Below are 26,227 nucleotides of genomic sequence, written 5' to 3' on the forward strand. Positions count from 1 at the left end.
ATGTGACAGAAAACCGTAACTCTCTCCACACGTGAATTAACATCAATCTGAGACCCACAGAGACTGGAGAAGACGGAACACTTCGGTATAATGCGAAAGTCCCTGGGCTGAGGCCCGTCTGGATGAAAAGGTGTCTGAATGAAGAATGGTCAGGGTCAATGCTAATGAACAAAGAAGAAAATAAGGGCCCTATCTCTAACAGTTTATATGGTGGGTAGGCAGACGCGGGCCGTGAGAAAGGAGATCTGTTTGGAAATGAAAGTCCTGGTGATGAACCATGAAACATAGTGCAAAGTCAATACACAGCTGCCAGCCACACCTCCTTCTACAATCCTGACAAACACAAGCTTCGCAGAAACAGAGCGTCAACCTCATACCCTTGTTTTCTCTTTCCAAAATAAAAATCTGTGACCACTTAATTCATCTAAAGTAACTTTCAAAAAAAGGAACATAAGAAGTGGACACAGTCCACTGAAGACAGCTGGCCATTAGTCTAGGAACAATGCTTTTTAAGACCCTTGAGTTGTCAATGACGTCCCAAGACAAAGGGCGCGAGTAACAGCTAAAGCTTAGTGATCAAGCCACGTAAGAAATGTGATCTATTAACTTTAGGGTACAAGGTGTTACAGGAGAAACTAGATGAGAGCAGATAGGACAACACCAGTCCGGGACGAACACTATCACAAGCGTAAGCCCTGCCATCCAAAAGCATATATCGGGATATCACATATATTGTTCTAACATTGGGGAACATCATTTAAACCCATAAACATTACACTTTATTGCAAGAAAACTTTGAAAAATAGCAAATCCAGAACAAAAGGCTCATTAGGAAAATGTTTAATGACGGTATCAATAAATAAAAGTAGTCATAGACTTCTATCAAATACAGATATACACATCGTTCGAAAGTACTGTTTTAAAAAAAACCATGTGACATTGGCAGTCTGCTCCTCATTGGGTGCTTTAGCTGGCCGGAAGGCTCGCCACGAGTGTGATTGGTCAATGGGATTCGGCTTAGTATCAGTAGAATCAGCTTAACCGCCCCAGTGGTCTAGACTTTCTTAAGTCACTGATGGGGTCGATCTACCATAGTAGTTGGTCTATAGAGTAAGAACCAATAATAAGACGCCAGTGTTGTCATAGTGATGTCTATGTTGTTCATAACAGAAAACAAAGGGACCATCCGTCAATGGATGTTGAGAGTAGACACTCACTCACTCGTATTGAATATTTTCTAGAAGATATTGATACCTGTTGCGACAAGACCATTCAGTTATGCGACCTTGTCATACTATTACATTTATGCACTGAGCACCACACACACAGGCCAAACACATAACTGTTCCGACACACCATCATAGACACTACCATTGTATCATTTTTTACGTTCTAAACATTATTTCAGATATAAGAGATCATACTAGTAATCTGTTATTTACACCCATCCGAATTAGACAATTCCTATAATACCCATAACTCAGCCAAAGTCACTCTCATACACCTACTCTACTGACACAGACATACAAACTACAACATAGATTGTATTTTATACTACTTTCCTGTTTTACTCGATTTTCTTAGTTCTTTTTGATACAAAACTATCTCTCAACACAGGCTCTACCATCTGCTCGCGCTTTCTACTTATCCTCCAATCTCAGATCTTACTTGTTTGCGAATACTATATCAATCTCATATGCTGTTCCATAAATAGTTGCTTTTATTGTTGTCGCTACAGACAGCTCTCAGACGACATAATTTCATGGCTCCTTGCGTCAACTTGTGTCTCACACACATCCTATCAATGGCCACTGAGAATCAAAAGCAATTCAGTTATTAGTTCTTCCTCTTTCACCATTCGTGTCTTGTCTCTTGCCATTCCATTGTTCATAGTCTGTAAGATATATATGTTTTGTTTCGTGTCATATCAAGAGAGACAAGCGGCTAATGTTTCTGCAGTCTCATATGTGACGGGGTGGTCGGGTTCTTCCATGTGTGTGTGAGAAGCTATTAAGTGGAGGGCTGTATTCCTTCTCCCTGGAGCGCCGCTGTGGTGGACGACTGCACCACATTACATACTGAAAAGAGCAAACGCTTTAAGTTGAGATGCATACAAGGACTTTACGTTTCCAGCGGACTTTCCCCTTTAAATCATCAACTCAGAGTTCATTAGCAGGATTATGACAGAAACTAGATGCTAACTTGTGTTTGTACTACAATTGTAGTATTATGACATCATAACTGCAATAGATGTAGCCTATGTTGTCTGCTTACAAATATCGTGCCGCCTTGTAACAGACTAGATCTAGCGATCTCATCTTTTTTCATACCACTAGCCTTTAGTCTTTAGTGGATCTATAACGCAATTATCCCTGATAGTCACTAGAGGTGTAGTGTGTATTAGTAAAAATTCAATAAACTGACAATATTCGGTGGTCCCTGAATGACTAATTCGTGACACTAGACAGGATTATGGTAATTGCAGCACAAATGTAAGTGGATAGGGCGATAGTAGTTTTGTTACTACACATCGAGCAATCATATATTGTTCCCAATATGAAAACAAGGGCAGATAGTAAAGTAAGAAACAGGTATATAATAATAAGCCAATAGCATCTAATCATATGGAAGACTGTAATTCAACTTCATATTGTGAATGATATTAGAGCGATCGACAAGACGATGATTCTAAATATAACCGTGACTTAGTCTAGAAGATAAAGACTGCAAAAGTGATGACGACTTAGATATATAGATAGATAGATGGGGTTATTAAGCCTACATTATTTTTGTGTGACTATACCTGCAGTTCCTCCCTGACTTCCATCACTTTCTCTCTCTCTCTGCCTGTCCTGTCTCTTCCTTACCAAAGCTGAGCTTCGACTGACATAGTCTTTTCATTACATCTGAGTCAGTGTAAAAATAAAACAATACAATGTTATATCTCCATTGTTTTACTCAAATTGAAATGAAAGAAAAACATTACAACGTTTGTTAAAAGGTAACCCTTCTGACATTGGATGAATGTAATTCACTTTAGCACTCTAGCTAGTTTATTCACGCAATTTAAACCAAAGTATTGCTGCAAATTGCAATATAAGTTAGTGTGCATGTTGTCGGACGTCCACTGACTAACATAGAGCGTTCACACAGGATCTGCTGGTCATATGATGTCCTGATGAACAGAAACACAAGCAGCCCGCTGGACTCAGATCTCTAGATACTTCATCACTCCTTCGCTGCTCCGGTCCAAGTCCGGGCTGCTCGGCTGCGGTGGTTTGTTGTTGATACATGTCGTCTTCTTCTGTTTGCTTTAATCGAGGCTACGCAGTTATGCAGCGCCCCCATCGGCAGTAAATGGAAGTACTACAAAGAACCCCATTCAGTGCAATTATTTCACAAGTTTTGTATACACAGCTCGAAAAATATTACCGAGGTCCGGACCTCGGTGACCTCAATGGTAGATACGGCCGTGTGTGTGTGTGTGTGTGTGTTGATGTCAATGTGGAGGAGATCATTGTGCTAATGTTGGAGTCTCATCATACTCGGGTCATCCTGGAGTCAACAGTATCAGTGTTGTCCTCCTGCAGAGAGATTATATTGATCCTGCGCACGAAACACACACACAATAATTACAACGCTATGAGGGGCTGAATATCATTTTAAAATAACAATCTAATGCTGCAGGCCCGTATGTGTCGAACCAAAAATACATAGCATGTGGTCAATGGAAATTATAAGAGAGGACTGTGTGTCTTTGTGTGTGTGTGTCCTTATATTTCCATGACACACTTCCTCATACAACTAATAGTAAATGTGATCCGTCTGTGCCTTATGGCAAGGTTGTATTAAATTGTGCATATTACACTCTCTCTCACACACACACACACACACACACACACACACACACACACACACACACACACACACACACACACACACACACACACACACACACACACACACACACACACACACACACACACACCTTGTGATATTCTACTTTATTACCGACGCTCGCTGGTGTTGGTGGAGCGCTGTACATTGAGCCTGGTCCCTCGGGACTCTGCTGAAGGTCATATTTAACCAGCTGACATAACACTCCTCCTCCTCTCTGGATATAACGGGAGAGGAGCGTCAGAGAGGAGAAGGTGCTGAGAGCATGTTGAAGAAACTCACACCTTTGGCACTAAGGTTCTTTTCATTCTGCAATTAACAGATTACTGGGGGTACAAAGCATTCCATAACTTTCAACACCATAGAGATGCAAATGGGTATTCTTATTACATCTTATTATCACATTAAAGTCAATTAAATGTTTCATAAATTCTCTAAAATGTCAGAAAAGTGTAAAAAAGTACATCCAAATTGTTGACTTTTTCTGAGCTACAGTCCAAAAACCCAAAGATAGCCACCAAGCCAGTGACTTCAACTATTAGAATTATCCATTAAAACAATTAATTTGAGTGTTTATTTGTTACTACACATTGGATATATGTAGAGAAAAATAAAGGATACTCTATTCTATAATAATCCATTGAACAAAATATAATGCTTTAAATCCGTTATATTGAACTCCTCTTAATGCTGCATAACAATTAATTAAATATTGCCTTTTTGTTTCCCAGTCTTATATTAAAAAACGTCTATAAAAAGGCATTTGAATATTGTATTATAACTTTGTTTGATATAATGAAAATGCCCATCACAGTTTTCTAAAGCTTAAGAGACGTCTCTAAATATCTTGTGTTGTCCAAGCAACAGTGGGACATTCATTGGTATATAGTTTACTGGCACAAAACACAAAGAAAAGCAACACATTCTTACAATTAGGGCTTTAGGTATTTGTATGTGCAGAGCAGATGCAATAAGTCAATGAATAATAAGTCAATGGCATAAATTAATAATGCAATAATGTTTCAAGCATAAAAACAAGATATCATGAAGTTCCATCTTATCAGTTTTAAGAATATGCTGCTTTTAATTGTGTTATATTGAAGTAATTAAATATGTTTTGAGGTTTGGACTGTTTTCACAACTGTACTCTAGTTTATAAACCAAATGATTAATCAAAAATAGATAATTGGCATACAGTATGCATCCACATGTGTCTGTCTGTGTATAAAGGAGCGGTTGACAGATTTTGATTTAGAAAGCAGTGTGGGATTGTTTTAATATACATGAAACATGCAACGGCTAGATTGGTAATATAGAGAAATACAATTTAAATATTAATGCCAGTGAAATATTATAGTATATCTTCCGCAGTACTTTTTCTGTAATCAGTGTACAGTACATGAAGATCCCAGTCTCTCTGGAGGAGACCTGAACATGTAAAAGCTGCATATTTGATTACTTATTTCATCCAGATTATTCTCCTGCAGTGAGGGAGAAAAAAGCACATGCCGCTTTTGAAGAGTTTCACTCTAAATCATGAATATATAATTCCATTTTGTGGGTTAAAGATAAGCTGTAGAGAGAATTAACCCTATCTGATTGTGAAACTGCTGAGTTCTGCGTCCATTAATCCTTTGACGCTTGCATGTTGTTGCTCGACATTCTCTCGTATTAAGAAGATGAAGAATCAACAGCATAATAGTTTTTGTTGTTATTGATACTAACAATCAACCCCCCCCCCTCCGTCAGACTGACAGTTGGTGGCACATATGCCCGCTGAGGATGCCTGGCAGCTTGGCACAGAGTCGCTGGGGCCCGGCCAAACAGATGAGCCTGTAATTGTGTTTGATTTAATGTTGAGGGGAGCGTGCACAGGGTCTCTACACATTGGGTGACTTTCATAATCAAGAGCCCTCTTGTTCTACTCCATATGGAAGGTTTTTATTGTCAAATAGAGGTGCAAAGTGGCAGGAGATATTCGGGACACCTGTGGTTGCATTCAGTAAGGTCCTCAGTGTTCCCATTGAAATGTTACAGGACTCACAGTTGGACCACTTTACCTCCATGCTTCTGCTACCTGTTTATACCTGCATTTACATAAGTGTACCAATATACTTTCATGCTTATGGGGCTTCATCCCACAGCACCTCACACTGCTTTGTGCACATATTTATTACAACTGCATATGACTAACCCCTGCACTTTATCCGTATACAGTATATGCCTCACACCACCTTGCACCTTATTTGTAAATATTTATTTCATATTTATACAAACCTATCTGCACCTTGCCCCACATATGCAACAACTTTGATACTGTAACCTCATATGAGAATATACTGTAACCCCATGTACTTTATATACCGTACTCTTTGCATGTTCTGGTTGGACACACATTTCATCTCTGAAATGACAATACAGTTCAATCTAATCAAATTTACTATAGTATTATATACAGTAGTACTACATTTTATCCCTTTCTCTTCAGCACAATTTTTGTTTTTTTTTGCCTTATTTTTTGCCATCATTTGATGGAGCCTGATAACTTTGAAGACATTATTAGCAAACAACAGCTCTACTGTAATCTGTTGATATGATAATGACAATGGTTAAAAATTGAAACTTCTGCAGCTTGGATAAGCATGGAACTTTCCATGTTCAATAATCAGGGCAAATTTAACAACTACATTCCAAAAACTGGTTGATTTTTAACAGGTGCTTTCACACCGCAGTACTTTTCCCACTTTAGTTCATGAGAACTTAGTTCTCAGAACTTAGTTCTCATGAACTAAGTACAGATCGCGTTCACACCGGAATAAGTCCCTGGGGGAGGATTAGGAAAATGAATCAGCTGACGTCACTTATTCTTCTCCGGCTTTGGGTTTACTGGCAGGCCGCAAACAACTTCACGGCGTGTACTGCCACTCGAAGTCCACGGCCGGAAGTCCCCGGAGTTGGGGATAAAATCGGCAGAACGCCTACACCTCCTCATCTCCACCGCCCCCATTTTTTCTTTTGTGTTGCCATAAGTTAGTCTCTTCGCGTTTGTGCGCTGGGCTAATGCTAATGATGCTAATGCGAGGATAATAAAATGGCGGCTTCACAAAACCTTTTGGGAGTTTTACGGGGCGTGGTTTGCAATCCGCCCAGCTAATCAGAAATAGGAACCTTTTTCTCCCACGAAAGTCCCTACTCTCTAACAGGGACGGAAAAGGGGGTAAAAAAGGTTCTGATGAACTCATTTTAGTTTTTTGGTGTGAACGCAACATTTCGGAACTATATCAGAAAGAAAGTGGGAAAAGTACTGCGGTGTGAAAGCGCCTATTGAGTTTGTATTCAACTGAAGGTCATCACCAAGCTTTAAACTCTGTTAAGTTCCCCAAAAATCTGCATATGACATAAAAGCACTTTTTTGGGTCAATTCTAAATGAATTCAGCGACTAACTATTACCTCTCATATTTGTGCTTCTGAACGGCTTGTTCTCCATACCAACGGAGGCTAGGGCTTATGGGTATTGTAGAGATTCAAGCCGTATGCCAAACTGAGGGACGAATAAAAAAAAAATGAAATAATTCTAACTGATATAACATTAACGTATATGTCATTATCAAGGAGGGTCGGGTGTTGATATTCAATGCTACGTTGAGGATGTCTCTGACAGAAAGACTTGAACCTGGAAAAAGGAAGCAGGGAAAAAGAAAAGAAAAAATCTGAGTAATCTCCCTCGGGAAGCATCTAAAGCCAACAAGCTACAATTTTACATTTCAAGTAATTGTCCTCATTTAACACACACACACACACACACACGATAATCCATAATTTGAACCATTGTTGCCATGGTGACCGGCCGCAGACACACCACTCTCACCAGTGAGTGAGTGTGTGTGTGCGAGAGAGAGAGAGAGAGAGAGAGACATGAACAACTGAAACATGTCAGTTTAATGTCCAGCAACATGAAGGGGCATCCGAGCTGATACGAGAGGTTTTAGTTGAGCGTGGCGGAGGATGAAGGCGAAAACGTGGATGTAAAAAAAGATTATCAATTATAACTTGACCTAGAAATCCTAAAATAAACTGTATGATATCCCAAAGTTTCTCAGTTGCCTCTAACACAATATAGTGGTGACTCATTCCCCCATCTAGAAAATTAAATGAACCATAAAGGCTGAACAGTTTTCTGATTGTAGAACAAGAAATCCAAAAGAAGACCAGCCAAAAATGCATTGATCCTACAAACATGCATTAGCTGTGTATTCTAGGTATACTGTAATGTGTCTTATTCATCTATGCCATAAAGCTCCATTGTTTTCCAACTAGACTAAAAGTCAAGTTTTGTGTTTTTACTTCAAGCTAAATGCTAATGCATGCCAACAAGTTCACAATGCCAATATTTTGCATATTGTTCACCATCTTATTAAAGCTTGGTAGCATGAGAAGTGAAAATATAACCACTAAAACTAAATCGTTTTTATTTCAGACCTGCAGAGGTTAACATCCAATAGTTGCTCAGACATTTAACGTAAAACTAAATATATTAATGCTATCATAATAACCGTTAGAGTACATTTTCATTAAAAAAAATGCAGCCCAAATTGCTTAACAAAACAAGATCAAATTAATGTAAGCAATAAAAAGCTAAAGCAATAGTATCAACAGTGAGGGAAAAGCATAAGAAAACATCAACAATAAAGCAGTGAATCATGAGTTAAACCCAAATTAAAAGTTTTTTATTTTAGCTCAAAGCAACACATAAGGATATGCACCTAATTTGAACACTAAAAGATTAAATTAGATTAAAAAGAGATAATTGTCCAATATTTAAATCTTGTTGTCTCGACAGTGATGAGGTGAGGAATCCAGTTGAAGACTAACAAGTTGTACTGACTGATTTATGCTGCAGTTAAATCATTTTAAGTAGGCCTTCCTCATAAAGAGAGGAAGTTACACTCCCGGATATGAACCCTGCTTATATTACAAAGTCTCCCATCAAATTCACAAAAAGCGCTCTCTTTGAAGCTCAAACACAACACCGCCCTCCTCCACAGACTTCACAGGAGTCCCAAATATGTGATTGTTCATTAACCTCAACCCCTGTCTGGAAATAGCAACACACACACACCCCCGTTTTTAGTGAGTCATTCTCCTGTTGTTTATCTCGCCTCTCTCCTTTCTGCTGTCCTTTGCAGCTCTATTACACCAAAGCTGCTCTGTTCTGAAACACTGAGAGGTAACCAGGAAGTCACAAGATCCATGAAAAGGACATGACAGGTCCCAAAGCAAAGCATGAGGCTCCAGTAGATCCGGTCACAGGGTTCAGTGATCTCGGTGAAAACACTGTAGATAATGGATAAGTAAAGGTTTATCACGGGACCACTTAAATATTTCAACAACTATTCAAAGGATTGCCATGACATTTCAGACAGACATTCATGGTCCCCAGGGGATGAATTCTACAGATGTTGGGGATCAACATGAACTTTGAAAACATTAGAAAGTGAGATGTTCTACATCTCCAAGATGAACAAGCATCATATTAAGTATTGACGTTCATGGACCCTAGGGAATGAATCCTAATGACTTGTGTGATCCCCTGACGTTTCTCACAATGATGTAGAGTTCAGAGAGTTGAGTCGAAGTGAATACATATTTGTTGACAACTATTTAATGGGTTTCTACAAAGTTTGGATCCTATTCCCCAGGGGATCAATCATCACATATTTAGTAATTCACTGAACTTCCATCTTCAGTAGCCATCATTGGTTTAATATTTTTTGTTTCTATGTTTTGTTATGCCAGTCCTATCTTCATTGTTGCAGACAAAAAGACTAAATAGGGTAATAGAGACAGGACAACATGCAGCAAAGGGTCAGATTTGAACATTGACTGGCCAGGAGAAATAACAAAGGAACCCTATTGGGTAGGGCTGAACGATATATCGTGTCATAGCGATAACCGCGATATCATTTTTTTTTTTAGGACGTGCGATATTAAGTAGGTACATTAACTCAAACACGTCGTGTTACAATTATTTTGCTGCTTGCTACAAAAGGAAAACTTTCGCGGCTCTCATGTCAGGGGTACTTGAGTGATTGACATGCAGGCTCTGCATACACAGCAAACCACCAATCACAATCATTCTTGATCAGATCACAGCAGGTCCCGCCCCGCTAGTTTGCAGACCATCAAAACACCGGTAAAAAATGAGCGAGGAACAGGAGGACAATACCGGCGAGAATGAAGATTTACTTCCAAAAAGAAAAGCAACATCTGCCATCTGTAACTATTTTGGATAAAAAAAGGTTCTTCTCTTCTTCATTCACAGATGAACCCCCTTATTTGAGGGTAAGCAACATGCATTATCATGACATGTTAGATCATGACTTAAGGTATGATGAGTCAACCAGTTAAGATCCAGACGTCCGTGACTAAAATCCTTCATCCGGTTAAGTATAGTTAAAAAAACGCAATATATATCGCAGGGGAAAAAAATATCGCAATGTCAGTTTTTTTCAATATCGTGCAGCCCTACTATTGGGTCAACATTTAAATGTGGTTGGTTTGGTTTATGACCAATTCCTGCAAAAATAATGAGATTCCCATTAGCTGTACTTGTGCTTAGTGCTAATTAGCACTACTGTTAGCATGCTTAACAAACATAGTGAAAATTGTAATCCTGCAAAACATCTTTAAGTTTTAAAGGTAGGTACCCATTACGGGTTTACTTGTAGCACTCTGGAGCAGTGTTCAGTTTGGGCTCCTGTTATGTGCATGCTCACAAGACATGCATGCACGTGCACAAACGTACAGGTGATGTGATATACATTCCTAGCAATGGTTTTCCACCATGAGCTGCTTTCGCTAAGGTCATTTGCTGCAAACACTGGGTAGAGAGTATGAGCTGAGACCTAAATCCTTATCCTGTGACATTCATTTGCTCTCATTCACACTCTGATAGCAGTCACACCAAACCATGTTCAAGTCCAACCAAGTCACCCTTTCATTATCCCCCACTGCTGTTATCTTTCTCCTTCCTCTGCAATTCTCTTTGCACAGACAGCCGAGGCACCCAACTGTGAGCAAGAGAGATGAACTCAGAGGGGGAAGGATAAAGAATGGGTAAAAAAAGCTCCCATAGCTCAGTTTGGTTGCTGAGACAGCAGAGTCTGTCCCGAGTCTGAGCTGATGTCTTTCAGCAGAGTCAGAACCAACCCTGCAAGCAGAGAACTGAGAGCATATCTCCCCATTAATACCGGACAATTAGGCCCAATCCACTTTGAGGCAAAATCAAAACTCATTACGTTCTGCAGGCGAGAGTTAGTGCAAGTCTGGGTGTGAGAGACGGAGAGAGCAGCAGGTTATTTGCTGCTGATATGCACTTTTCTGCAAACATATCACAGATGGGAAGCTTTAGTTGCTGCTGCTGCTAATGAGCGTGATAAGGAAGGTGGAAAAGGATAAGAAGAGGAAACAGAAAAGGATTAAAACCGAGCCACTTAAAAATCCATAATGGTCATTGTCACACCCAGACGGACATTAAAACAAACCCTGCATGCTATATCTGAAGTTCTGTGCAGCCTGTTGCCTGGGTGGATTACATGGGGGGGTGCATGTTTGTGCGGCTCATGTGATGTGAGTCATGAGAGGGCTGCTGTAACAAAGGGAAAGTTGTGTTTGAGTTCCCTGAGGTCGTCACCAAGCTTCCCACCACGACGGTGCTGCGCTCTAGTGGCGGCTGAGACAAACAATGTTGACATCCTTTATTTTTCTACATGACTCAATATAGCAGGTTCCGTAAGACGTTTCCTGGAAAGAAGTGTGTAATTTGGAACTGATTATAGGGTGAGATGCTGGAAAAGTGATATTTGCACATGTGTGGATTCAGGTATGGAGCGAAAATAGAGACAGCGTTCAGCTGATCCGCCTCCAATTAATAAGTAACAACTGAGGGTGTCATTTCCACTTGGGATTAGAAGAACATGTATTTTGTACGCCTCACTTTTATGGTTTTAAGTTTTACATTACATATATTATCCAATGTATTATAATTTATAAAAGACATTAACAAAATCAGTCAAATTTAAGACAGTAAAGGACAGATTCAAATGCATGTATTCACTCCACTTATTAAGTGGTGTTATTGTGTTATTAATCCTGTTATTGACATGCATTATTTTTATTAGAATGCAAACCATTTTAAAGCCTGATCCCTGCATAGTGTTTTATTTTTGTTGAACGACTTGTAACTTCTGAAACCCAATTAAAACCTTTAACTCCAACTAATTGCTGCAATACATAAAAGTATTAAAGTTAGTGCACAGCACGCCAGCTGCTATACAGTATGTCTACATACAAACACACAATTATACATATATACATATACACACGCAGTATATGTGGTTTCCAATGGCACGTGAATAATGAATGGATGTTTACTTTGGTTTAAATTCTTGGCATTTCCTTCCAGGAAGCCAAAATCCACAGAAATGTTCAGTCTAATTAAAAAATTGTCTTGGAACTTGGTTAGTATTATAACTGTATCCTGGAAATTGTGAAAAGTTACAGCCCCAAAAATAAAGGAAATGTTCTAATAGCATCAACAAAAATAAACCGAAAGTCCGGTCAGTTAGATTTATCCCAAAGCATAGCTGTGTCTAAATCGTGTGGTTATAGTCAGAGGTAAGTAAATGAATGTCGAAACATGCTTTTTGTTTTTTCACATTATCCCTCATACAAAAATAGTATAATAAAATAGTTTATCAGAGTTATGAAAAAGATTCATATTTTCTCTAAAAATAAAGAGGTTACCTTTAGTGTGTGTTTTTTTGTTGTGAGCATATAAGTTGTTTCCTAAAGGGGTTGTTAAGAGTTGTGAGAGATCTTTGCTTATGTTATTTATTTATTTTGTAAATCCACCATGCATGCTGTAATGTCCTATTTATTGACGAACAAGTTAACGGACTAGTTGTTTAAGCTGTGACTCTTTGCAACATCTGCTCACATAATAAAACATTTGACCTAATGGTTTCACATGCGCCATGTCAAACAGTTATTTCCATTCCTCTGGATGGAAATGTGTCGCAGTGAGTAGAAACAGTATTTTAAGTGGAGCGATGCAAGTGAAATGTCTCCCTGCTGGAGTCTTATTCCCTCTCCTCACATGCTCTGCAGTAAGTCCTGGATTACCCTTCTGACCCAGAGTTCTCTATGGCACAATTTCGGATGCAGCACGAACACACCAGAGAACATTACCATCCCATCAACACAGGGTCAATTCATGGGATCGTACTTTTTGTCCGATCGGGGAGGATCCCAAAAATCGGAAATTGAATCTTCTCTTAGATCAGATATAGTGCTTAACTCTGTCATGTGGGGAGCCTTCCTCAACAGGCCATTTTAGGTCCAGGGTCATACTTAAAGACACGGGACTCTGAGTTCCTCTGCACGTATGTCGGTAATATTTTTTGCAGCGTGTGGTTGGAGAGTAGTTTCTTAATGACAGGGGAAGCCTGAGCCGTCTCCGAGGCCTTCTGGGTAAACAGGCGTAGCTGGCTGCCATCTGGTTGGCTCCCACTTCAGAGCAGAGAGCCGTTAACTGATCATCTGCACTGATTCCAGCTACACTTAGTCCCACAGCTGAATATCTAGGATGTTAACCCTAAATAACACCTACTGTGTATAAAGGGTCAGTCCAACAAGCTGAAAATAATATATTCCTTCACTTACTTCTAAATTAGACAATAGTTTTGGTTTAACTCGCCCTGTGTTTTAGTTTCTTCTCCACTGTATTGGGGGTGAATGAGAGTTTTGTATGCATGTGTATTAGTGTCCCTTTTGATGTGAATTATCAGCATAATACATTTGTTATTATTAGGGACTATTGTTTCTGGAAGTAGTTGCAATGAAAGCTCTGATTATCAAGAGTAAGATACTTTACTTGACATTTAATTTTATATCCATTTAATGATGTTCTGGTTTGATCTATTAAGTAATTATCTGTAATATAGGTCAGGAAATTGTGAAAATATTATTTTTTTATCAAGATTCAATATACAAAGAATAGAAAATGTTCAATTGTCATGACTAAAACAATCAATCTATTATCACAATTGTCAATAATTATTTGTTGAATTCATTGTTTATATACATGGCTAGATGTATACAGTGAGTTCAACCATGAGCAACTGTTTGCTAACAACAGTGTTTCCCATACATTGATTTATTTGTGGCGGGCCGCCACAATTAAATATCGTCCGCCACAAATGGATCTCACTAATGGATAGTGAGGTGGGCTGATGGTCGGAAGATTGCGAGTTCAAACCCCGCCTGGAACACCACTACTAGTGTGCCCTTGAGTAAGGCACTTAGCCCTCGGTTACTCCAGGGAGAATGTCCCTGTAATTGGTCATTGTGAGTTGCTTTGGAATAAGGTGTCTGCTAAATGCCTAAATTGTAAATTATATTTTTGGGAGAATAAACCCCACAGATTCTCCACTCCGGTGTGTCTCACTCATTAACAACGCAACACAGAGCAACAAGAACGTTGTCTACAGTAGACATGAACTCACATGTATTTTCTTATTTAAGGGGGGCTGGATGCGTGGGCCACCCGAATAGGTTAAGGGGCCTTTGGCTTTTCTTGCCGGGGGTTGGTGGCTGGTGCGGTGCGGTGCCCCCACAAATAGAATCAAATTATTTGGGAAACACTGAACAAGGTCAACTGATCAATTTAAAAGGTGATAATAAGTCAATGTTCACCTTTGTTTCTGATGACCCAGAGAACAAGTTATTGCAGGTATAAGTCCTGAGGTTGTTTAGTCAGGAGCGCTCCTAACTTTCTGATCCTGAAACAGATCAGAGGTGCAGCCATCAGCCGCTGAGCCTCCTTCCTCTTTTCTGGGCCAAACAGACGTCATGAAATGCAAACGGCAAACATTTCCCAGACTGCTTTGAGCTTAAGGATCTTAATAATTGCACCTGAATGTGGATAACAGCCTCTTTGAAAGTACCTAACACCTTCACAAAAACACGTAGAGCTTGTGTGTGGATGACAGAAAAACAAAACAGTCGGGTCTGTGGGAGAAAAACACTCCAGCGAGTCAAAAGAAAGGCTTTCGCTCCTGCAGCATTTTCTGTGATGTGACTTCATTTGAATGACAAAGAAACAAAAGGCTTTCTCAAAGCTTTGCATTCAATGCACCAACAAAAAAGATAAAGCTGCACAAAACGACGGAAAACAACATTAAGATGCAAACACTTTTTGTTATTCTGTACTGTGTTGTTATTCAGATAAGCACCAAACATTCGCAACTTTTTGACCAGCTACTCCCCTCTGTTCCCATGACCGAGTCGCCCTTTTCTGTGTGTGTTTGATACAGCGAGTGTGTGTTTGAGCGTGTTGTGCCAACAGAAAAGTCGACAGGGGCAGCAGTGGGACCAACTGTGGGAGGCAAGCAGAAGAGAATAAAAGAAAAGAGAAGAGAGCAAAGCCGACCGAGGGAAGAGAAGAAAGAGAGAATTCAAGCAGAAGTAAACTCTCCTCTCAGAAAGACTCTCTTATTGGTACTTCATTAGTCTTGACCTTGCATTTGACCCACAGCGAATGCAGCGGCAAGCCCACTGCTATGACACCGCCACTATGCAAGCGACACACACACACACACACACACACACACACACACACACACACACACACACACACACACACACACACACACACACACACACACACACACACACACACACACACACACACACACTACGACTACACACACACACACACACACACACACACACACACACACACACACACACACACACACACACACACACACACACACACACACACACACACACACACACACACACACACACACACACACACACACACACACACACACACACACTACACACACACACACACACACACACACACACACACACACACACACACACACACACACACACACACACACACACACACACACACACACACACACACACACACACACACACACACACACACACACACACACACACACACAGGAATGCTGCCTCTGTTATTGTCTTTAAGTGCCAAACTCAGGCCAAGGCCTCGCCAGGATACAGAAAACAAAATAGCAGCCGTGCAGAGCTCTCTCTCTCTCTCTCTCTCTCTCTCTCTCTCTCTCTCACACTCTCACACACACACACACCCAAAACACCACTTCCGTCCATTCTCCACACAGAGAAAGGAAGTTGAAGCTGGCCCGGCCCCAGTCGTCCAGACAGAGGTGGCCCTGGCAAACAGTCTCCTGCCTGCTTGCTTACCCTCCTTCTGAATGGCTTTAAAATACCCTCAGCCCTCACCATCCTTCTCTTCCTCTCTGTGTTGCATGTACAGTAAAGAGCCACTTCCAGTTTAAAAGAGTACTTGATGTAGTTTCCAGCCCTTCATTTCTTTAGTAAATTTGCTGCAAATGTGTTGCACTGCACATTTATTTATAATAATTATCTTGCACACATAAATGGAAATCAAAGATGTGAAAGCAGTTCATGTGATGTCACAACTTTAGGGGATATATCAATAAATATGTAATTTAATATTAACATATATCATGTTAGCTCTTGGCTGAAAAATCAAGCTTCCTCGTTGACAGTGGTTGAATAGTACTCAGACGTCCAGATATTAAGTAAATGAAGTTAGAAGATGACAAACAGAATCAGATAAATAATGCTTTCTTAACCTAAAGAATGATCCAATGCTACTTCAAGACCTCACAATTTAAATGTTATGTTTTTCCTTTAGAACCTAGGGGGAAAAAAGTACATATGGTTTGTTTAACTGTATTGCAAAGTACTTAAAATAAATACAGTGGAGAGAAAAGTATAATATTTCCCTGTGAAATATATGGATGGAATGAATCAAGTGAGGTACAAGTATCTAAAAATTGTACAAGAGTAATGCATAATGCAGATGTAATGTAGCACAAGCTTCCCAAAGTTAAACATAGCTACCACCCAGATAGTCCGTTCTGGGCCAGCGTCGGCTGACAGCCGGTCAGATGATCTGTGTGTGCCCTAAAATTGGCCCAGATGTGGAAATTGCATACCAACAATTTTGGTAGTACAGCTTTTACTGGGACAATCATTTTCATATAGCTTATGACCCAATCCAACTGTCTCTTATTTACATATGAAACAGATGATAGTGACCTTATGATGAACATGCCACTTAACATTTCATTCTATTTGTGCCACAGCCTCCGCCAAATGAACAAGTGCAGTTCTATATTAGTAAGCATATTGTGACTATAGGAAAGCTGGCAGTTTTTGAAAATATCTGGGGGAGCTTCATGGAGTTTTTGAATAAGAAGTTTGGTAATGACCAATAAAACCAAAGAAATAAAAAAATGTAAACAAAGTAAGCGTATTGTGGCAAATATACACAGGGCCGCCCCTGGCCAACTTGGGGACCCAAGCGACATTGTGAGATGAGGCCCTCCCCCCCCAAAGTAGGCTACTTTGCAAATATAATTCCTGTTTATTATTATTATCAACACAGTTACTTTTTTATACGGTGAGGTAAATGGTAAATGTGCATGTTAGCGTCGTCAGTGTTGCGTTTACAGGTGAATACGTCTGCATTTCCTGCCAAATACGTAGCCTCAAAAGATTAAAATATAATTAATGCAAATAAACACTACTAATAATCATAATCAATTCAATAATATAAATACTATATTATTTTATTATAATATAGTTGTAATATAGTCAAGACAAAACATGCTTATGACATGCTCAAAAACTGAATATACATGAACAACTATTATCCCTCAGTATATTTCTTTATATTGTCCAACCCAGCCTCCGAACCTTTTATTTTCCTTCCTCTACTGATGTACAGCTACAGAAAGCACCAACATCAGCAACATCATACACATCTGTCTACTTGTTGAGATATCCATCATCATCACTGTCACCAGACTGGATCTGCTAATGCCAGCACACATGTAGGACATCTCATTATGCTGAGTTATATATGTGCGTGCTGTCCCTTTCAAACACACTTGTCAAACAAACAGAAAGGCTATTCAGCACAAGCTCAACATTACGCGATACAAGCACAACATGTGGACCGATGCATCTAAATAAGAGGCTTGTTTTCAGCTGCTGTACATTGGTAACAATAAAATAAAACTACAAGCAGTGTGACAGGATCAGGGAGAGAAGGACAGGAAATAAGGTTTTGCATTTTCCCCGTGAAGTCAGGTACAAACTTAGCCAACCACAGGAGAAAAGCAGAGATTATATCCAGTGGCAGGTGCTCTGTATCGTATTCTGGAAAAGCTTCACAAGTACGTCGGTACGCAAATGCGCTTTGTGACACAAGTGACGGTACTCATTTCAGATTGTTGCCGCGCATGCGTTCCTGCGTACCACTTATGTGCACCCCTGTGTATATATATATATATATATATATATATATTATATACTGTAAATTCATATTCCTCTGTATATTATGCACATCTCTGTTCAAATGTTGTGCTTCTACTGTGACATGTCACTAGCCAATAAACGTGTGAGTGTTTCGTGGTGATGTCACTCTGTTCTGGAAGAAAGAGAGAACAATGGAGGTGTTTCAGTCGGGGGGGGGGGAGAGATACTCCCTTTGGAGGGAACTTTAGGATTTTAGCCTTAGTAGACCATTTACATGCACCAAAACCCCAAGAAGCATAATAGGGCCCCTTTAACCCTTTACACAGTATCTTCATCATTAGAGGAGTGTGATTGACAGTGAGGTGTTGAACCTCTTACCTTTGGCCATTTGGGGTTGATAAGACGAGCTTTGATGGCGTCATCCAGAGCGGTGCTGTACTCTCCCAGTCTGAGGTAGGCAGCGGAGCGGTTGCTGAATAGGATGCAGTTCTGGGGGTCCGCGGTGAGTGCCTCGCTGTAGAGCTGCACAGCCAGAGCATATTCTCCCTGCTGGCAGGCCTGGTTACTGCGCCGCACACGGTCCAGGAACTCTGCTTTACTGAGGCCAGGAGGAGGAGGAGGAACGGGGGGGACGGGCAGTCGGTCCCTTTTCACCGGCGAGGCTGAAGGAATGACAGGAGAGGAAGAGGAGGAGGAGGAAGAGGGAGGGTTGGTGGTCCTGCTGGTGGAGCGAGAACCAAACAGAGAGAACTGGGAGTAGGGGAAGTGGGCAGGGCAAGAGAGAGAGAAGACATTGGTTAATTTTCACAATTATCCCATTAGATAGACAACCAGCAGAAAGTATTGTCACATTTAAATAAATGTAAAATTCTTAATATTCGATGGTTCCAGCTTTTCGAACTTGGAGATTTGCTGCTTTTCCCTGCAGTTGTATCACTGTAAAAGGGAAAGCTTGGTCCTTGGACTGTTGGTTAGATATAACATGACATTTGAGTCCTTCACTTTGGACTTTGGGAAGCTGTGACAGGCATTTTTACTATTACTTTTGACCTTTTTTTTTGTTTTTTAAATTGTACTTTCCATAGACTACGCAATAAGTCCTTTAATAAAGAACATAACCTGTAAATTATTCCATAATTTAAAACCTCTAATTTGTCTATTTACAACAAAAAGACCAACAATAAAACAGTAAGTGGTTTATAAATAGACGAATGTTCTTCAGCAGGGTATGTAGTGATTACCAATAAATAAATAGTATGAATTATGAATTAGGCTGATATTAGAGCAGTTATATTAATATCAGTGTATTTGCAGGACAACAAATAACAAGCACCTGCCGGTATATCGGTCTGGTCACACTGGTTTAGAGGCCGATGTAAAGACTGACTAATGAGAAAGGCTTTTTGCTCAGTGTTGTAGAAACAAAAATAAGTTTAGAAACACAACACGAAAAAATGCCTTTCGCTGCTGTTACACATAGACACGCAGTATGACTCCGAAACTGCTGCAGCTTCATTAGCATGATATCATGTACTTTCTGGCAGATGGGACGCCAAACAGCTGGGTGCACTTTTTCGTTTCTACTCGGTGGTAACGGCTAAATTCCTCAGAGACGAAAAAGTAGGGAAGTCAGACGGAGGCTCAGACAGAACGAGGAGGCTTCTGTTCTTCTCATTCAAACTTTGTTTTAAATGTGCTCACTGAGGTTTGATCTTGAGACGCTGCCTCCCTCCCCGATCTGGTGTTTCCAAATTTGTCCTTTCACCAGAGCTTACACCAAGGCCTTCATTATCTCTCTCTCTATTCCCCTCACACACACACACACAACTAAAATATGCAGACTGGAGGGATTCCTAAAACTTACAAAAGCATCATCCATGGCTCAGAGCAACAGCCAAGGTAAGGCAATACATAGTTTGGAGATACTGTTCCCTATACATCAGTGCTCTGTATGAATGAGTTTTCTGGAGCAAACATCACACTTGGCATCAAACTTCTCCAGTTTGGCTCAGCAACTCTTTTATCCTGTAAGAGAAAGATTAATTTATTGAGGTTTTGAGCACTCCAAGACCTGAACAACTTCTCTACTCACTGTTTAGTTGATGGCATTTCTAATTAAGTGTTCCACTGACAGATGGCGATGTGATTAACTTGGAAACAATCAAGGGCCAGAAAGTAAAAAGCAAGATTTAAGTCTTGACTGTACACGGTTCTCTGAGCTCTGGTTCATAGTGAACTGATGAAATCCTGACATTTCAATTAAGAGTCCAGGATTTTAGAAACACAGCAGAATTTTACTTTATCTCCGGTAGAATTCTGATCAGGCATTAGCTCCGCCTCCTCTTTTTTTTTTTTTAAGCTAAGGACCCAAAATCCGTGTTTCTCTAACAGGGCTGCAAAAGAGGGGTATGAGCAGTAGGAGGCATGGCGACAATGGGTGAACTGTTTGGTATTTTAAGCAAAAAGCTTCACAGACATGTTTTGTATAGGTATGGCCATACAATATATTTTTAAAATATAGCATAATAGGTCCACTTTAAAGCATGTAAACAAGTCAAAGTAGAGGCACAAAATACATATCATGAACCTGAAAATGAGCATGATATGTCCTCTTTAAAAATATGAATAAATGTAGAATGATAATGTTATGCTTGATGTATTTTAATTAGATAAATGTGTTTTATTTGGCTCCCTTCTATGAGGTCTGCTGGTAACAGAAATACCCTAAAAGCTTTAGGAAAATAGTGTATCACAATGATCACTTACTACTGAGATAACGCTATCAGTCACACATCATTGAGAAATGTTGAGTGCTCACAAATTAAACCACATGCACAAGAGGTACTAAACTAAAGTGTTAGCTCTGCCGCTGTAGTGCTCTTACTGTAGGTGAAACCAGTTTTTTGGCACCAACATGATGATGGTATCCTCCTTAAATGTAATGGACTACAAGTGGTTCCATTTTGAATTCTGTGCCATGCATCGCTATTTCTCTGTATTATTGATATTTTATGGGTTATTTATTTTAGGTCCTTGCCAAAAACTACATTTTATAAAACTCTTTTAAGCACACCATGATAAGATATATCTTGCCTAATGCCATCTTTACTAATTAAAGCTGTTACACACCGTATTGCAATTTAATAATATACGTCCATCCATCTAGAGTACGCTGGAAAAAAGGTTTATGCAGAATATTACCTTGAAATAAAGATTCCTGCTTACTGTAATACTCCATTAAATCAGTCAGTCATTCGCTGGAGATCTTCTAATCAAATGTTTTAGTGCCGCAAGAGATTACTATAACAGTAAACTTAAAAATTCCTGTTCAACTACATTAAAACAGTATGGTACATATAGAATATTTGGCAAGTTAAACATTGAATTACTTTAAGAAGTTGCAGACACTGAAGCAAATCAAAGTTGACAGCAAGCTGAGGGCTTCTTCCCAGAACTCATCCGAGAAGGTAATCTGCAGTTATTAACCTAATCAGCTCTGATCTTGGTTGTGATAGACTCATCCGCTGGAGATAAGACGTTTTTAAAGTAGGAGATACAGCTCTTAGCTACGGTGTGGGCCTTCAAGCTCTATACACTCTTTGGGGGGTTGGGTTTTGGGCAATTCTGGGGACTGGGTTCTATCAAAATGTTGAGGCTCAAAATACATTTAAAGAAAAATGAAAAACGGAGCAGTCTATACCAAAAGATACATGCATTTGTTTAAAGCTGGCAACCAGGACATTTCAAATGTTTCAACTAAAATAATCTGAGTCAACAACGCCATTTCCATCTTCTCATATTGTAAATATGTGAAGGATTTGCCAAAGAAATATAGTTATCTTGTTTGCATCCACTTCTGGAACAAGTGTTGCTGAAAGACTCAAAAAACATTTAAACGAAGAAAAATATATCAAAACCCAAAACAGGTCTGAATAAAATACTAAGGGAGCAAATGTTCAGTATGGAAGCTATAATTAAAGAATGTTCTGACATTTTACAGAGATGTCAAGCACCAAATCTGATCACCAATCTACCACAAATTAAACAGCATCACAACAGCATCACAACATTTGTTTGGGTGTTTTTCTACAAACAAAAGCTGTTATCAAATGTATTTTTTGCTTTGTCCAAATATGACATCTGCAATTTTTGAACAACTGCTGTTGGCCTCCCTAGTTAGCCTGAAGTGACCGACACACACAAGCTGTTGGAGCGGGCAGCTTCACACAATTGCACTTTGTGTAAACAGAACAAGAGGGACAGAGCTGCAATCGGAGTAAGAATAGCCTCTGTATATCACTTGTCCATCAGAGCCAAGACTTTTTCTATCACAATCGAAAATCGTTTTTCTTTGTTTAGAACAAAAGGCATTAATTCCTGCTAATTGTCTTGTGTGCCTCTGCAAACAAAGAGACATTAACCTGAGCAATGTAACAAGATTGGAAAAGAAGACATGGTATCTGCAGACATGTTCACAGAATCGTAGTAATTGTTACGTGATTCTAATGTGCGAGTGTTAGATTTATTTCTATTAAGTCATATTACTGTAAATGAGATGGGCAAATGAAGTGGATGTAAATCTCTGACCCCAATCATGGTGAAATTAACACCTATTGGCCCTTTATATGTTATCTGAATGCATCTGAACTTATGAAAACTAATACTGGAAAGTATACCATATAGCATTTTCCATGAGCAGATATGGTACCAATAAATCCTTTTTATTACAATCATCCCAAGTTTTCTAAAATGAGCGTTCTATGTGGCAAAAAAATATCAAGCATACAATTTGTCTCGGGCCAATAACAAACTTTCTGTCAGGACCTCGACACAAACTGATGAACCCAAATGCACGACCCAGAGACAAAGTCTTGAATGTAACAAAGAGTATATTTATTGTCACAGGTCAGGTAATCCCTCTTATCAAGTAGGTAGTGGAAATAACAAAAAGCGCTCACAAGGAGGAAAAAACTAAGCGACTTAATAAAAACGTAAGCCTACAAAATAAACAAAATAACAAAACCTGACATGAGAGAAAAGCAATTCTTTCTGAGCTGAGGCTTGGCACGACCATTCGGGGAAACAAACAAGATGAACTGACACAGAACAGGGAAAGACAGGACTATTTAACCATGAGGTGCGTGGGAACAGGTGGAAACAATCAAGGGCGGGGCAGACACTGATGATGGCGGGAAAAACACACAAGGGGACGTAAGTACAAAATAAAACAGGAAATGACAGACATAATATAATACATAAACATAACTAACACATTTGACGAGACAAAAAACTTTTTTCTTATTTGCCGCATGCTTCATAAGGTCCTCTTACCTTATTGAAAAAAAGACATGAGGTCGAAAAAATGTATCCAAATCTGGAATAAAAACAAATAACTTTTACCTAAAATGTATTATAAGTGTGGGGGAAACTTCTGTAGCAATGGAGAGTCAGGAGGACTCAGAGAGACACGAGGAGAGCTGGAGGTTTGATGTCAAACACTGATGGTTTATTTGGAGTTTCAGCCGGAGAGTTGACAAGACAGGTGGTGTGTCACGAGTTGACACAGCGGTTGCCAAACCAATTCTGAAGAACCCCTTCTGTAGCTCAAGGTTTTAACTAGTTCGGAGTGTAATAATCAACATTCTTCATCAGTGAGACTAAACATTATGGACCCTGAATCTAACTAGAGCTCTCGTCCATAGAAAAGAATGTGCGCCAGGGAACCTTCGTCCCTGAACAGTACACTACCTCATGGCGGCTTGTGCTCTGTCATAGACTGGCTACAACAAAATGTTTTGCCATTTGATAGTATAAATTAACTTTTATTAATCCGTGAGGGAATTTAATTTTCACTCTGTTGAATTCACGGTACACACACATATAAATACAGATATGCACAAACACATGCATTTTATAGAGAGGTGCCAGAGCAAAGAGGTTGCCAGGCTTTCCAGCACCAGGAAGCAGTTTGGGGTTTGAGGCGGCATCTCTCCAGATACCAGACAGACTCCGTGTTTTTTTGGTCCGATTGGGACTTGAACCAGCCACCATTAAGTTCCCAAGCCAAGTCCCTACAGACACAGCTGCTGCCGCCCCATTTGTGCGACAGAAGAGGACTAGGTAGCTGGATCTGCAGTTCCGTAAAGCGGAAAGCAAAGAAAATGCATAATTTTATGAAGAATGGCAACACATTCTCACTCCCAACTCGGCCTATGTTGACGTTATGTCAGGGTCCCTGTCGTCACTTTCCAACGCAAGGGGGGGACCCTTTAACGTCGAGTTTCAACTCTCAGGGAGTCCCATTGACTTAGGCATAGAGCTCCATGAACGTTGGTAATAGACGAGTTGGGATCGCGGCGAAAATGCTCTCCGCAGATCCATTCTCACAGCGTTTATCTAACCTTTTTCTTACTCAATATCAAGCCACACTTATTGTTTTTACTTCTTTATTTTAATTGAATAATTTCTGACTTTTGTTGCTGTCAGTAAGGGGGAGAGTAGGGGCTCAGAAAACTGAAATCTGTATTGTTTCATAGTTTTTCCTTCTAATTTTGCATTCTTTCGGGGGTTGGGCTTGCGGGCCGTGCTGCGCTAGAGGGTGGCATGCGAACCCCACTTTAACATGACAGCAAGAATACCGTTCAGTGCCGGTTCTTTATGGGTGTGAGTAAAAATTCGGAGAAGGTGGTCATCACCGCACGACCGTGAAAAACCGTAAGTTAGATAGTATTGGGACACGGCAGGAAGAGTGAGGTTGACGCCGATGACAACTGCAATACAGTCCCAGGGACAGCAGTGAATAAAGTTTGCGTTCCCCCCTGGGAAATTCGTAGTCAAAGTTGAGGAGTCCCTCAGGGGTAACTGGAGAAACGTATCTTAGGGACCCTTGCAACCATTATTCTGCTAACCCTAGGGCGCGTCCGCTTTTTAAACGAGAGGCGTCTGGTACAGAGTGGGTCGCAAATAGTTGGAAAAAGAATGAGTTATAGTTCGGGTGATGAATAACACAAGAAGAAAATAAAATTAACTATTTACAAGGCCCCCGAAAACAACGACAGTCATTATCCCTCTACCCCCGAGTCTTATGACTTTAGACGTAACCAAAGTTTTTTGTTGGCAAAAAAAAAGGAAGGTTAAAACCTCTAAGGAAAAGATTGTGTGGGTGACAATAAAAATGAGTTGTCATTTTGTGTAATAGGAACACAAATAAATAAAAAAACTAACATATTACAGCTTAAAAACGGTCACTCAGGCAGCCTGGCCTTCTCAGGCCTCGTCAGTAAGCTTGTGTCTTTCGACCATAAAAGTTATTCTCAAGTCAAACTATTAAATACAAACTATTATATAAAAAAATAATGATCTCGGTGACCAGTTAGCAGTTCTGGTATAAAAGACAGCCAAACCACAATGTTAATATTTTTTGTAATACAACAACCTATTGTCTTTATGGTAGGTAGTATTTGACTTTGACCGTTGTCGTCATATCAAAATACACAATGAGTTTCACCCGAATTGGCGGATCACCAATTTCGTGAAATTCACTTTATTAAAACAAATTGGTTTCATAAGTTCTCATGTATGAAAAGTATCCCCCTTTCATACATGGTAAGCTTAAGGTCAAAACCTAATCAGGACGGCACCAAAGTAGGGGTAACGTTTCACGACAAACTTGCCGCAGCCTCATAGGTACGCCGATGGGCCGGTGACGGTGAGTTGTAGGTGCTTGTTCTCGAACTCCTTAGTTGTGCCCCAAACTGTCATTTCTCTTATGTAATGAAGGCCCACATTTTAAGAGGATTTCGTTGATGATACTGACGAGGCTGGAGGCAGACCTGAGACTGAACACAAATACATTATTGTTTATTATTTGCGTTCCTATTAACACAAGAATAACAACTCATTATTGTCACCACA

At 39.9% G+C, this 26,227-nt stretch overlaps 1 protein-coding gene across 1 annotated transcript in view; it reads right to left on the reverse strand.

Annotated features, from left to right (window-relative positions):
- Positions 1–26,227, reverse strand: part of LOC104965253 (tetratricopeptide repeat protein 28-like) — a 91,722-nt gene that overhangs the window by 61,628 nt on the left and 3,867 nt on the right. Inside the window, exon 2 of the mRNA XM_010794209.1 lies at positions 18,692–19,063. Within this exon, the coding sequence (XP_010792511.1) occupies positions 18,692–19,063 (372 nt within the window). The remainder of the gene's footprint in view (positions 1–18,691; positions 19,064–26,227) is intronic.

This window comes from Notothenia coriiceps, unplaced genomic scaffold (genome assembly GCF_000735185.1).
Source record: "Notothenia coriiceps isolate Sejong01 unplaced genomic scaffold, NC01 NC01_scaffold00037244, whole genome shotgun sequence".
NCBI classification, from domain to species: domain Eukaryota; kingdom Metazoa; phylum Chordata; class Actinopteri; order Perciformes; family Nototheniidae; genus Notothenia; species Notothenia coriiceps.